Here is a 14398-nt window from a genome sequence, read left to right as displayed (position 1 = left end):
TTACAAGCTTTCAAGTTCAAAATTCTGTTGGTGGTAACTTTTGGCTTGTGAATGAAATTGTCAAGATTTATTATGATATTTTGTTCTACTCACCTTATCCTCTCCCCGCTTCTTAAATTCTATTCCTTCGCTTCTTAAAATTTTTTTAAAAAAAGCTAATTAGAAGAAAGTATTATTAACAAATAAAGAAATTGTCATTACTACTGCTAGAACTACCACTGCTGCTACTACTATAAAAGTATCATGAGTTTTGGTGCCTTTAAGTGTACATGCACTTTTGTAGTATGAGTTTTTGTTATTCTAATTATCTATGTAAACATTTTTTAGGAAAGGAAACAAGATAAACAATAATGTGTCAATTTGTTTACTTTTAACCATTAGAATATGGATTAACTTTTTATACACTCATAATGTAGTGATTTTTTTTATTATTAATAGTTTTGGATGTATGCTACATGTGTATTATTGAATTTCAAATTTGAATTCATGTTATTTTTAGAATAATACCATAAAATAGGTGCGCTAATAATAGATTGTCAATAATACACTATATAGACAAGCACAATGTACAAACTTTCTTTTTTATTAAATCTACACAAACTTACATACAATAAGACGATAATAATTTGAAGAAATAAAGACTGGTTTTGTAACCACTTGAAATTCAATTTGGCAATTTGTAAGGCTACATACGCTTTCAACAAACGATTTTGAACAAAGTAAGTGGATGTGCCTCTTCAACCATATTTACAATTATTTGAAATTTTACATGAACCCAAGTGAAAAGTTGACATAGAGGTTGATCCCTCGAAGTCTTCTGCTGTAGCTTCACTTTGAGCCATCAATGAGCAATTTTCTGGAAAACAAAGGGCAAAAGCAAAAAAATAAATAAAAAATAAAAGGATAAAAGGACAAGAGAAAAATGGAATTCCAAACTCAAGAGTTTACAGTTAGATATTGTTTGAAATTTAGTGTTGTATTTACTAGTTAATGACTTGCATCTTCTCAATAAAAAAAAAAAAACCATTCTAAACTATTAATGAATAATTCATAGTTTCATTATACATAAGGCTTTGTTAACATGTGATTCTTATTAAGCACATGTCTTATTCTACAGAGCAGGCCTTAGTTTGTTGTAATTCTATAAGTCGTAATTATTTGACTTCAAAGATGATAGGCACATAAAAAAAAAAATGTATGAGTAACCATACCTGAGTAGATTAATACTAATAATCGGATATGTGAACTTGAGGAATGTGTGATATTTGTTTCCAGTCATCTCCTGTTTTGTCAGAGTAACGATTCCTCAACTTGTCGCAACTCTGAATATCCAAAATTTTGAGAGATGATATCTTTCTGAGGATGCGATGTGGCAGAGCCTCAAGCTTTGCACAATACTTAAATTTTAGCTCCTCCAGGCTTGGCATGACAGAGACCGCAACTTTTTCATCATCTTCACTTGAGTCTTCCCAACGTGTCCAATTGTAACAGTTCTCAAAATGTAATTTTCTCAAATTCGGAAATGCCACTGCTTCAGCTGAGAATGATGACACGGAGTTTGACAATGTATCAAGAGCATCAAGACTATTCTCATGTAGTGCTTTTGTGCCTCCGAAGAATTCCTTACCCAAACATTCCAGCTTTTCCAGTCCCATGATCCAAAGCTCGTCTAGGGATGATAGCTTCCACAAGGCAGGCAAGGATGAGATATTGCGGGGCTTCTCAATGTATAGCCTCGTCAAGTTATTGACCAGAGGCTTCGTCACAAGCCAACTCGGTAACTGGACTCCTGGATAGCCATCTAGCTCAAGTCCTTCCAAGTTTGGAGGCGGTTCCATGCTTTCAATGCAACTTGGAGTTTCTATAAGGTGGGCCCCAGAGCTAAAGATCAAAGCCATTCCACGCATGTTGACCTTCTTGCCAAGTTCCGCACTCCCAAAATCTACTTCTCCTTCAATTTCGACGCGCAATGATTCCAATTGGTTCAGATCCTTCAAAATTGCCAAATCATCAAAGTTGCTCCTGGCGATGAACCGAGTCAAACAACAAAGTGATGTTAGCTTCCCGAGTCCTTGTGGAATTTGACGTAATTCATCAGTATTATCATTGTGAAGGTGCCTCAAGTGTACAAGGGCTTCAATCCTTTCAGGAAGGCACGAAAGCTCTTCACAATCATTGATATAAAAAGTTTCCAAATAATATAGATCACATATAGCTTCTGGCAGCGTCACGAAACGATTATCACTCAAGTCCAAGTGCCGCAGATGAATCAACCTTCCGATCTCGGCTGGGATTTCATCTAGCTCACAATCACATAAAGCCAGGGTTCTCACACATTTCAAGCTGCGGAATAGATTTTGGGGAACTACTACTCTTCCAATTTCAGAAAAAGTTAAAATGCTCCTGAGCCATCCAAAATCAACGACTCGAGAACTAAACATCTCCTCCTCAGTGCCTTCTTCCAAAATTGTTAGATGACGTGGTCTTTCACTAGATGAATTTCTTCCAATTCCACCAAGTACATGACATTCATTTTTTGTGAGAAATTGTGCAAAATCATGCACTATGTCATGCATCTTGCACTTCTGATATTCATCACCAACTTTTTTTAACTCTTGAAAAAAGGAACGCATTGCCAAATTGTTGAAGTACTCGCGGCCCACTAGCTCCAAGCGCTCACCTCTTCGTCTTGGGCGAACATAGCCTTGTGCTATCCACAGCCAAATAAGCTCCATTACATATATCTCATGATCTTTGGGAAAGACAGCACAATATGAGAAGCAACGTTTCAGCTCTGGGGACAACTCGTTATAGCTTAAATACAAATGAGGGAAAAGTTCCATGGCTGCTTCCTCCAATTGCCATATCTCACTGTCCAAAACATTCTGCCATTGTTGTACGGTATCTTTGAGCCGTAACAAGCTTCCCATAGTCTTCGCAGCAAGTGGCAACCCCTTACATTTTTCTGCAATTTTCTGCCCAATGCTTTCCTTTTTCTTAGACCACTCTTCTGATCTTCCACCAAATGCTATCCTTTGGATTATTAGCCAACAATCAGAGTCAGACATCAGAGCCATCTGGTGAGTATGAGTTGTTCCCACCACTCTGGCCACTTCTAGACTCCTAGTTGTCACCAATATTACACTTCCGGGAGCACCATCCTTGAGAGAGTATTGGAAAGGTTTCCACTTTGAGTCTTCCTTTGTCCAGACATCATCTAGGACAAGCAGGAATCTCTTACCGGAAAAAGTTTCTTTCAACAGTTGGAGCAGTGGTTCCAACTCTAACGAGCCCAGAGAACTCTTTTCAGGACTCTCAAGAATTGCTCTGGCGATCCTTTTCTCATCAAAAGGATCTGATACGCAAACCCATTTTTTAAGTTCAAAATGGTTCTTCACTCTATCATCATTGAAGAGTAACTGCGCAAGTGTGGTCTTTCCACTACCCCCGGCCCCTACTACAGAGATAACTTGACCCCCCCTTCTTCCTTGACTACTACTCTCAGATAATACTTGGTTACGTAAAGCATCCTTATCAGATGCTCGACCATAGATCTCTGATTCGTCTATGATTGAGGTAGTCATAATTCGCTTAAAATCTTGAGAATCAGGAACCCCCCCACTTGTAATAAACTTGAATTCATCTGCCTCTTTCAAAGTTAATTCTAGCTTTTCACTTATGCTTTTTATTTTCGAAGCAATATCACTACGAACAGGAACTTGTTTAAGACAAGAACAAAGGGATGGGATGAAGGAACGAACCTTGCTCCACAATGTTGCCTTCAATCTGGCATTTTGTTGAGTTCCCTCATTTTTTGGTTTCTGAATCTTGATGTTCCATTCGTCCAGGACGTCGTCCATCTCATATGTTATGTCTTCAAGCTCTTCTAGCCACTTCCCGACCGGTTCCTCCTTCAGCCTTCGTCTTTCTGCATCTTGGAGCACATTTTGTATCGTTTCTAACTTTCTTTTGATATTTGCCACCTCCTCTTCAACCCCCATCACCAGGTTAATCTTCTCCCCGAGCTGCTTTACGACAACATCACCCAATTCATCTATTATCTTTGGAACAAACAATTCAGCCATTGCTTTGGTTTTTAGCTGAGAATTTGTGTATTTCGAAGTGGAAAACTGTTTGTTTGTTTAGAATTAGAAACAGCAAATATGTTCAGCCATTTATAGATTGGATGGCATAAAAATTCCTTACTTTGATGCACACTCAATTAAAGAATAAAGCATTCCTTATTCTAGTGTTTGGAATCAGAAAACATTGACGTTAACCTTGCACACAAGAATAAAGAGAAAAGCAAAGTTGTGTATCCCTCTTTTTTGTTGTTGAATTAATTGAAAAGCGTAAAACATGTGAAAAGTGTAAAACGAATTGTCAGGATTCTTATATTTACAAAATGAATTGCCAGTTTTTTTAATACAAAGATTATTTGAGGCAGCAAGTGTCAATTTTCCCAAATGAAATGAAATTAAATCTAAAAAGCGACTAAAATGCAACATGTGATCATTATCATATCTTTTTCTTTTTTTTCTTTCAGATAATGTGATTTGTCATAAAGTATCTATTCTATACTCTATAGATGATCTATAAAAGGGTCATATAACCATTGCATTAAAGGGTTCCTTTTGTTTTTATTTGTTAACAATTTCTTTTTAAACATTTTAACAAGGACTCATTGGATACTCTAACCTCTTGTTTCATGTGCTGGAATGCTCATAATGGTAGGTAAAAAAAATTGTCATTCTAGAGTGTCTAGTACACAAGTTGGAGTGGAATGTTCATTTTTTCCCAATATTTATTATAATCAATATTTAGATGTCAAAATAGAATATAATTAATATAAATTTGACTTAGTTACCATGATTAATTTATAGGACATAATCTGCTTTATTACTGTTGTTTTATTTGTTCTACTATATTATATGTTGATTTACATGGAATTTTGACATTTTTAGAATATTTGAAGATTGATATTAAAATTTTTCAATTGTAATACTTGATTCATTCTACCATATAAATTTTTATGCTAAAACTAACAATTGCATAGGATTTCCATGCAATTGAGGGTTTTATAAATTTGAGGGTTATTATATATATATATATATATATATATATATATATATTCTTTCTTAACGATTACAGGTCACTACTAAACTTTTTCTTTTTTCTTTATTTCAATTTGAAGATAAAAATTTAGAAGCTAACTTTGGATTACTTACTATGCTTTGCAGCAAAGCAATTCTTTGTCGACTTTGATACTGTACGTGCATGAAATATGTAACTGACTTAGATGAATATTTCAACCGTGCATTCAAGGTTTCCCTCTTATATGAATTTGGTTGAACCATAATCACAGAATCACTTGCATGATTTTCAAACAAATTTCTGAGCTATAGAAATGAGATGGAAACCATCCACCATTAAAGTATTCATTTCCTATTGAACAATGAAGGGATTTTCTTCTGGACTTCTTTTTACTATTCTTTTCTCTTTTACCATATCCACGTTAATTTCATTGTTGCGTGCAACGCTAATAATCACATTTCACCTAAATATATGCTCATCAGACAGTTTTATCATGTACTAAATTCATCATACAAGTTTAATGATCAATATTATGTCATGATTAATATTTATTTAGGTTAAGTTAGACTATATATTTCTAATTTTAATGAACATTAAAAAAAGAAGCCTTACAATTTAATTTGTGAGACAGTGGATGAAGTAGAATAAGTTCGGGTATTTATAGATTAAAAAGCATAAAAAATTCCTTCCTTTACACTCAATTGACCAATACATCGTTCCTATTGATCTATTTTAACAATTGATGTTCATATTCCAGTTGTTGGGAATCAAGCAACATTGGCGTAAACCTTGCACACAAGAATAAAGGCAAAAGTAAGGTCGCGTATTTATCCATGATTCTTCTTAATCTATCCCATTTTTTTGTAGATGAGTTGATTGAAAAGTGCAAAAATCTGATGAAAGTGTTGCCAATGACCACTTTGGGACTTGTTAGAAGGATCTTATTACACTTCAAATCAGGATTCTTATCCTTACAAGAAGCACTGTTAGATTTGTGGAATGAAAAGTTTATTTGGTGCACCAAGTGTCAATTTTTCTAAATAAAAGGAAATGTGTGTCTATATATATATATTTCTTATTTTAATTAGAGTTATTTCCCACTCCTACATAACATGGCTAATTGAAAAGTATCTATGGATCAATTTGTTTCAATTTCTTGGGAGAATTCTCCCCAAGAACTATTTGGTGTAATTAGCCTCGGAGGCCTTAGTTTAGTTGTTAAAATTAAAACCCCAAGAATTAGAGGTTTTGTGTTCTAATTTCCCTACCCTACCCCACTTCTTCTATGTTCTTATATTAATTAGAGTTATTGCTCACTCCTGCTTAACATGGCTAATTGAAAAGTATTTATGGATCAATTTGTTACTATTTCTTGGGAGAAATTCTCACCAAGAACTATTTGGTGTAATTAGCCTTGAAGGACTTAGTCTAGTTGTTAAAATTGAGACTCCAGGAATTAGAGATCATGGTTTCTAAATTCCCTACCCCTCCCCATTTCTTAAATCTCACATTTTTTCCTGCTAAAAAAAACTAACTGGATTTAAGGGTTTAAACTTTTATTTTTTATGTCATTATTAAGCTTTTGCCGTTTTTTCTCCCTCTCTCTCTCTCTCTCTCTCTCTTAAATAAGCATCTGGCAATAATTGTGAGCCAACTTTTGGATTCTTTAGTTTTGCAGCAAAGCAATTCTTTATAAGATGAGATTTGTAACTAACTTAGAAAATGTTACTATCATGCATTCAAGATCTACCTATACCTGAATTTGCTTGAACCATATTCTTAGGATCATTTGCAAAGTTTTCAAACAAAATTCTGAGGAGTTCAATGTATGAGATGGCTAACATCCACCCTTAAACAATTCTTTTCGTATTGAACAATGAAAGGATCTTCTTTTGGCCTTCTTTGGTCTATTCTTTACTCTTTTACCATTCTCAGGCAAATTTCAATTTTGCTGACAAACCAATAACTTCCATTTATTTTACGTCAAATTTTTTGGGCATTAAATCCATCACATAAATGTTGTCATGACTAATATTTGAGATTTTGTCTGTACAATCAAGTACTAAAATAGTTGCATAAATAATTTTAAATGTAATAATCTTTAGAAAAATGATTTTCCCTACCTACAAATATCTTGTGTAAGGATACCTTGGTAACACAAAATGGTTGGGAGAATTGAGAGCTATTGAGCTTATTATGTTTGAAATTCCTCTTTCTTTTAGTTTATTATAATGCTTACAGATTTCTAGTGTCTTTTCTTTCAAGTTACATTACATTTTCAATACCCTAATTTGACTTCAAGTTTCTATAGACACCAAATACTCTCCTTCAAGTTTCTTTCTATTTTAAAGATTTTTTAGTTATAATTTATCTCACAAGAAAAAAGTTGATAAGTGTTTATTATATATGATTATTAGTAGCATTTGGTGTGTGTTTTTAGTACAAATTAGGATGTTTTAAGATGTAACTTGCTCCCTAGTCTTCTATATTTTGCAAGTTTTTATTTGAGCAACTTAATGTGTAAAAGTTGGTTATATTTGCAGAAATTGAGGTGAACTCTCAACGTTGGTTCAAGATGGATCTGATTCGAAGTCATTTAGCGCTTGATTCAATCGTAAATTGGAAAGTAGAAGAGCATCAAATGCAAGTATTGATGGTGGAATGTATGAACAACAACATGAACATCTTGCATGAGGTATTAGTGATGAATTGGAGCAGAAAACAATCGAGAATTCAAGCTAGAAGCCAATACGCTACCTCAATATGCGAGTTAAGCCAGGTATTAAGGAGCCACGTATTCTCCCCTATTTTTTTGCAACTTGTTCTGCAGCTTGCTCTATTTTCACACTGCTTTCCAACTCAATTCTAGACAAGAATTTCGGCTGCATATGCTCAAGAGTGATTAGGGAAGAAAAAATGAGATTTATGTCTTGTCATTAACCACTTTATGACTCTTCTAACAATACATATGCAAGAATCATTGAGGAGAGAGGGGGTTCTAGGAAGTTCTTGCTAGTTTTGGTAGAATTTAGTTTTAGTCTTTTCTCATTCTCTCTAACTAAGAACTTGCAAGAAAAACTTGGAAAATTCATTGTATCATTCATCTTGGTGAAGAAATAGAAGATTGGAAGGTTGTTCTTCATCTTGGCTAAGCTTTTCTCTATCTTTCTCTTTACTTGTGATTCATTATGTTTGCATGCAGTGAAATTATGCTCTTTATTATCTTTTATCACATGAGGAGCTAAATTTCTAAATCTAGGAAGTAGATGAGACTTATGGTCATTTGATATGAGTTGAATATGATTTACACTTGTTACATCTTATATTGACTTGTCTATTTATACATGCTTATAACTTGTTATTGTTTGATCACCAATAGCAAATTTTTAGTTATTGTTATTCAATGAAAATTGATAATAATTATGGAACAACATAAATGAAGAAAACCAGAGTAGATCTAGTTATTCACCGTGAGAATGGGGAAAACTAGTCTAGTTTAGGCCATTACATCATGAGAATGAGTTTTGATAAATATGAAAATGAATCCCTAGTTAAATAAGAATAGTAATAAGAGGTAAATCTATTTACTTGTATCTTTGATGCCATAAGTGAACTCTATTTCCTTAGACTCAAGTATTTAGTGAAATTTCTCCATTGTTTACTTGTGAGTAATCTAGTTAATTTAGGTAGTTAGTTAGTATTGCGATTTTCATTGCTTTTATTGATAGCTAGCCTAAATAATAGAGCAAGTAAAGGACCTAGTACTTGTAAAAGTTGTTCCTCGTAGGATCGACCCGATTTATGCCATAAATTACTAGTTGACATGTATACTTGCAGTCAAATGAGTATATTTTGGATTAAACTTGCACTTATATTGAGAACCCATCAAAGGTCAAAGAGCATGAAGTGAAGGAAGCTAACTGCGAAGCCAAAGAATCTTTCAATGTCTTTTAGGGATCATATTTTAATAAATGGTTTCATTTCCACATTTTGTTTTCTGTTCTTTTGGTTTATTATTACTGTCTAATGTTTATTTATTTATTGTGAAAATGAAATTTTTCTAAAATTAGAAGCCAACTCTTGGACAATTATAACTGCTTGAAGAATATACGTCTCACACATTCAAAGGTTTTCCTCTCGTCCAAACTTGCTTAAAGAGTCATCCTAACTTTGTGATAGTTGTGCATATGATAATGTTTTTATCCCTAATGGATATGGGATTCCACCTTCTTTTAATTAGACTATTAGTAATTAGTATTGGTTTTGAAGAGGCTTAGATTTATTAAATAAATATATTTAAAGAGAAAAACCTATTTAGTAGTCTATTGACTAATTACTATTACTATTAGTCTATTATACAGTCTGAAACTGAAAGCTGTAATCCCTCTTCGAACACAATTATTGTTGAAGAACTTTTGTTTTATCTTTGTTATTTTCTCATTCATTTTTTAATTCTCATTTATTTACCTTTTTTATATAATTTTGTTATCTTTTTGCGAAATGGATCAAGTGTGGCACTTCATATCACCTACCCAATGGTCACTTAAACTTGAGGTCTATAGATCATAACTCAAGGTCTTACGAATTGAGAATTAAGATTTGTTTATATAAACTTTTACAAGTTGTAACTAATTAATTTATATAGTTACTGGGAAAAGAGTAGAGTTGATTCATGTTTCTCTCCAAGTAAGACTTCTTGTCGTCATATCACATGTTCAATAAATATTGGGGGTTAAACACACTTTGCCCCCGAACTTTTGTAGTTGACACACTTTATGACTTTCAATCTTAAAAGTACACATTTTGCCCCCATAAAGGGCAGTCAAAATTAAAAATGCATAAAAAGTGAGTGCAATAATATTATTAATCTTTTATTTATGAGACCATTTATAACTTACTATTATTTGTATTCTTTATAACTTAATATTATTTCCCTTTTATTACTAAAAAAAATTGCATCTTCTCCACGATATATGATAGGATACACATTGGTTAATGAAATTACTAATATTTTCTTGTGATTTTGGCCAAATATTGCATTATTAGACTGATTCTACTCATATTTGACAATTGGTGTTGATTGTAGGAATATGACAAGAAAAAAAAAATAAAAAGTGGTTTAATGAAGATATTTCTAGTAGAAGACTCTTATCCTGTTCCACGTGGGTGCACCTAAGTCCAGAGAGATCCAAATTCGCATGCGTTGCAGTTTCCTAGTTCAAGTCGAAGTCCTTAGAACCATGTTTCCTGTTCCGAGATGATTGGTCTTCATTCTTTCCGAATTGTATTAGGAAACAATTTAACTTATCTTTTGTTAATTTAAGAAATATCCTTTTCTTAGGAAAATTAGGATAGTGGTAGTAGTTTGGAAAGGCAGAAACGTGAGACAAGAGGAGTTTGCTTCTTTGACTTTTTGATAGGGACACCTTACCAACAGATGTTGGTGCAAATGGAAGGGACTTGCATCCCTTAACCATGAGGTTTCGGGTTCGAAACCCATGGGAATGGAAAAAATGACGTTGAGAGAGCTACCCCCTATGGGCCCGACCCGGCTCGAACAGGGTTAATCGCAGACTGTAGTAAAACGAATGCGGACACCTGTGGGTTATACCAAAAAAAAAAAAATAGGGACATCTTTGTTTAGGGAGATTATTATTAGTCTCAACACAAAACAGAAACAAGTAGCCGCTCGTCTCTCTTCTTTTGTAGCGTTATTTCCAATGTTGTTAAACTCAAATCGATAGCGACTCGGCTAAACTACTTGGTCAGGGGTCAACTGGTCGGATTGATTGAACAGTTATAAAAAATTTGCTGACGTCCGCATGATGTTATAATTATTTTATATTTTTATAAGTTTAAGAAATATTGAAATTAAGTTCTTGGTTATATTCGGCCAATCATTCAAAATGTTCCAAAAATATTAGACTTGTAATCAAATATACACCTAATAGTTATATATAAAAATGTAAATTCATGACTAAAATATATCCATTTTTCATAACTACTTGAAAAACTAAATTAAAATAAATTAATACAAGTTGGAATCACTAATGCTAAATTGATAAAGATGATAGGGATGAAACATCTTGATTTAGAGATCATTCATGAAAGTGAGTGATTTTGGTATTTATACTAAGTGGGTGGTGTTTTTATACTCCTATTAATAAATAAAAGTGTTACAATTTAAGTAACTTAAATTATGCTTGGAAAAAATAAGAAATAAAAGTTTGAAAATTAGGTCAATTAATCGAATCGGGTTACTAGTTTAGCCGATTTTTTACGATTTTGATTGATTTTTGTGATTTTGTACTACAAGCCAACTCGGAAAGAAGGCCGGTTCACTGTCTCTATTGGTCCAGTCCAAATCAAACAACACTGGCTATTTCTTGTTTAGAGAAGTAGTTAACCGGCATACCTTAACTCTCGACACGGTACAGAAAAGCAAATTGTCACTTTTTGTTTTGGCAGTTATAAGCTATTTGTTAAAGAATAGATGAAATAATTATTGCATCAATGAGCAGTTGTATGAACCACTTCTAAAGTTTTCTCCTTGGCTAGAGCTACATATTATTGATTAAATTTTAATTCTCTTCTGTTTTACTGTTTTTATTTAAGTTGATTATTTATATTAATTTTGAATTTCCAAACTCCCCCAATTAATTCTCACTTGAAAAGAAATGAATTTTTCCTAATATTTGAGGAGACGACCCTACTTACCATTGTACTTGATTATATATTTTGTGAATAGAATTTTATTATTACAAAGCTCGACAACTGTCACTATCTACTATACAAAAATATCAAATAGATGAAAGCTAAAAAATATTTGCATTTAGTTTATTATCCCTAAATTTTTTCTTGTTGGATTAATGTTAACTTTTATATATAATTTGTTCAATTCATTAGACTTTAAATCAAACAATACAGGTAAATAGCACAGTAACAACAATAAATTGAGTAAACAAACTTTTGAAAACTAAAGCGTAATGTTAAACTTGTTATACTTTCAAATTCTTTTTGCATGATGTTGGAAAAGTTCTTGCACAAACTCTCATTAGTAGCACCAAATATGATATCATCCACATATATTTGCACAATTAAAAGATCTCGTGAGTTTTGTTTTGTGAAAAGTGTAGTATCTATAATGCTCATTTTAAAACCATTTTCAATCAAAAACCCACTCAAACGTTCATACCATGCTCTAGGAGCTTGTTTTAATCCGTATAAACCTTTTGAGAATTTAAAAACATGATCTAGATAAGATTCATTTTCAAAGCCAGGAGGTTGGTCAATATAGATTTCTTGATCTATAAAGCCATTTAAGAAGACACTTTTAACATCCATTTGAAATAATTTAAAATTCTTGAAACATGCAAATGTTAGGAACATTCTAATGGACTCATCAAAGTCTATTCCCTCTTCTTGAGTGTATCCCTTAGCCACCAGCCTGGTTTTATTTCTAACAACCTCCCCTTTATCATTTATTTTGTTTCTAAAGACCCACTTTGTGCTAATGATAGGATGGTCTTGTGGTCTAGCAACTAGAGTCCAAACCTTATTTCTTTCAAATTGGATTAACTCTTCTTCCATAGTTAAAATCCAATGCTCATCATTCAATGTATCAACAACATTTTTAGGTTCAAAGTGTGATACTAAGGAAAGATTATCTACTAGGTGTCTAGAAGAACAAGTTCTGACCTTTTCAGATGGATCACCAATTATAAGCTCCCTGGGATAGTTCTGGACAAATTTCCAGGTTCTTGGAAGATCATTAGGAGTAGTGGTATCACTGTCATTCACTTCTCCAGCTGGACTGTCTTGAGTATCAGTATTCTTTAAATCAATTTCTGGTGAAGCAGAGCCATGATCATTGATTGCTAATTTCTTTAATTCTTCTTGTACACCTGTATCATCATCTTCACCACAACTCATGGAAATGTCATCATTAGATTCATCAAAAGTAATGTGTATCGCCTCCTCTATAATCAGTGTTCTACGATTATAGACTCTGAAGCCTCTTTTGTTTTCACAGTATCCCAAGAAAATTCCCTCATCAGATTTCTTGTCAAACTTTCCAAGGTGTTCCTTGATGTTCAAAATGAAACATTTACAGCCAAAGACTTTAAAGTAACCAACAACAGGCTTTTTGTCAAACATGAGCTCATAGGAAGTTTTGTTCAAAATTGGTCTTAAGAGAACTCTGTTCATGGTATAACAGGCTGTGTTTATGGTTTCAGCCCAAAAATACTTTAATAAATTGCATTCACTAAGCATGGTTCTAGAAGCCTCTTGGAGAATTCTATTTTTTCTTTCTACAACTCCATTTTGTTGGGGGACTCTAGCAATAGAGAATTCATGTGTAATGCCATTGTTATCACAAAAATCTGAAAAGCCACAAAAACGAAATTCAGTGCCATTATCACTTCTAATTTTGATAATTTTCAAGCCAATTAAATTTTGAACTTTAGCAAACAGTGATACGAAGTTCTTGAAAGCATCATCTTTATGTGCAAGAAACATCACCCATGTATATTTGGAATAATCATCAATAATAACAAAACAAAATCTCTTACCACCAAGGCTTGTAGTTTGTGTAGGACCAAACAGATCAAGTTGTAAAAGTTCTAGTAATTTTGAAGTAGAAACACATTTTTTGGGTTTAAAAGATATCTTGACTTGTTTTCCAAATTGGCAAGCATCACATATCCGGTCCTTTTCAAATCTGATTTTTGGGAGACCTCTAACAAGATCCTTTTTAGAAATTTCTTTTAGCAAATCCATATTGAAGTGACAAAGCCTTCTATGCCATAACCATGGGTCCTCATTTGCTACTTTGAGACATTTGAGATAGGATGAATCAATTTTTTCAAGAACAACTACATAGATATCATTAACTCTTTTTCCTTTGAAAACAGTGTTGAACTTTGAGTCAAATATGAGACATTCATGCTTCTTGAACAATACAAACAGATTCCTATCACACAATTGGCTAACACTTAGTAAATTGTAGCTCAGATTGTCAACAAGAAGGACATTGTGGATAAAGGTTTGACCATTCTTACCAACATCACCAATACCAACAGTTTTGGCTTTGTTATCATCTCTAAACGTTACCTTTCCACTTGTTTTTTGCTTGAGTTTAATGAATTGTGATGCATCACCAGTCATATGTCTTGAACATCCACTATCAATGAACCATTTTGATTCTTTGGCAATGTTATCCAAGTTCACCTTCACAGAAGTCCACAATATAATGTTTGGTACCCATTACTTTTTGGGTCCTTCATGGTTAGCATTATGTCTA

General features: G+C 33.2%; 1 protein-coding gene across 1 annotated transcript; it reads right to left on the bottom strand.

Moving 5' to 3' along the window:
* Nucleotides 1-567: 567 nt before the first annotated feature.
* On the bottom strand, nt 568-4127 carry LOC113690132 (putative disease resistance protein RGA3). Its single transcript, XM_027207957.2, has 2 exons — nt 1212-4127; nt 568-856 (listed from the first exon to the last, which is right to left on the bottom strand). Exon 1 carries the CDS (start codon nt 4083-4085, stop codon nt 1227-1229), a length of 2859 nt encoding a protein of 952 aa, XP_027063758.1. The 5' UTR covers nt 4086-4127; the 3' UTR covers nt 568-856; nt 1212-1226.
* Between the last annotated feature and the right edge of the window lie 10271 nt (nt 4128-14398).

The sequence above is a fragment of the Coffea arabica genome, chromosome 5c (assembly GCF_036785885.1).
Source record: "Coffea arabica cultivar ET-39 chromosome 5c, Coffea Arabica ET-39 HiFi, whole genome shotgun sequence".
In the NCBI taxonomy this organism is placed as follows: domain Eukaryota; kingdom Viridiplantae; phylum Streptophyta; class Magnoliopsida; order Gentianales; family Rubiaceae; genus Coffea; species Coffea arabica.
The sequence above is the reverse complement of the archived record's forward strand: the minus strand, read 5'-3'. Positions and strand labels throughout refer to the sequence as shown.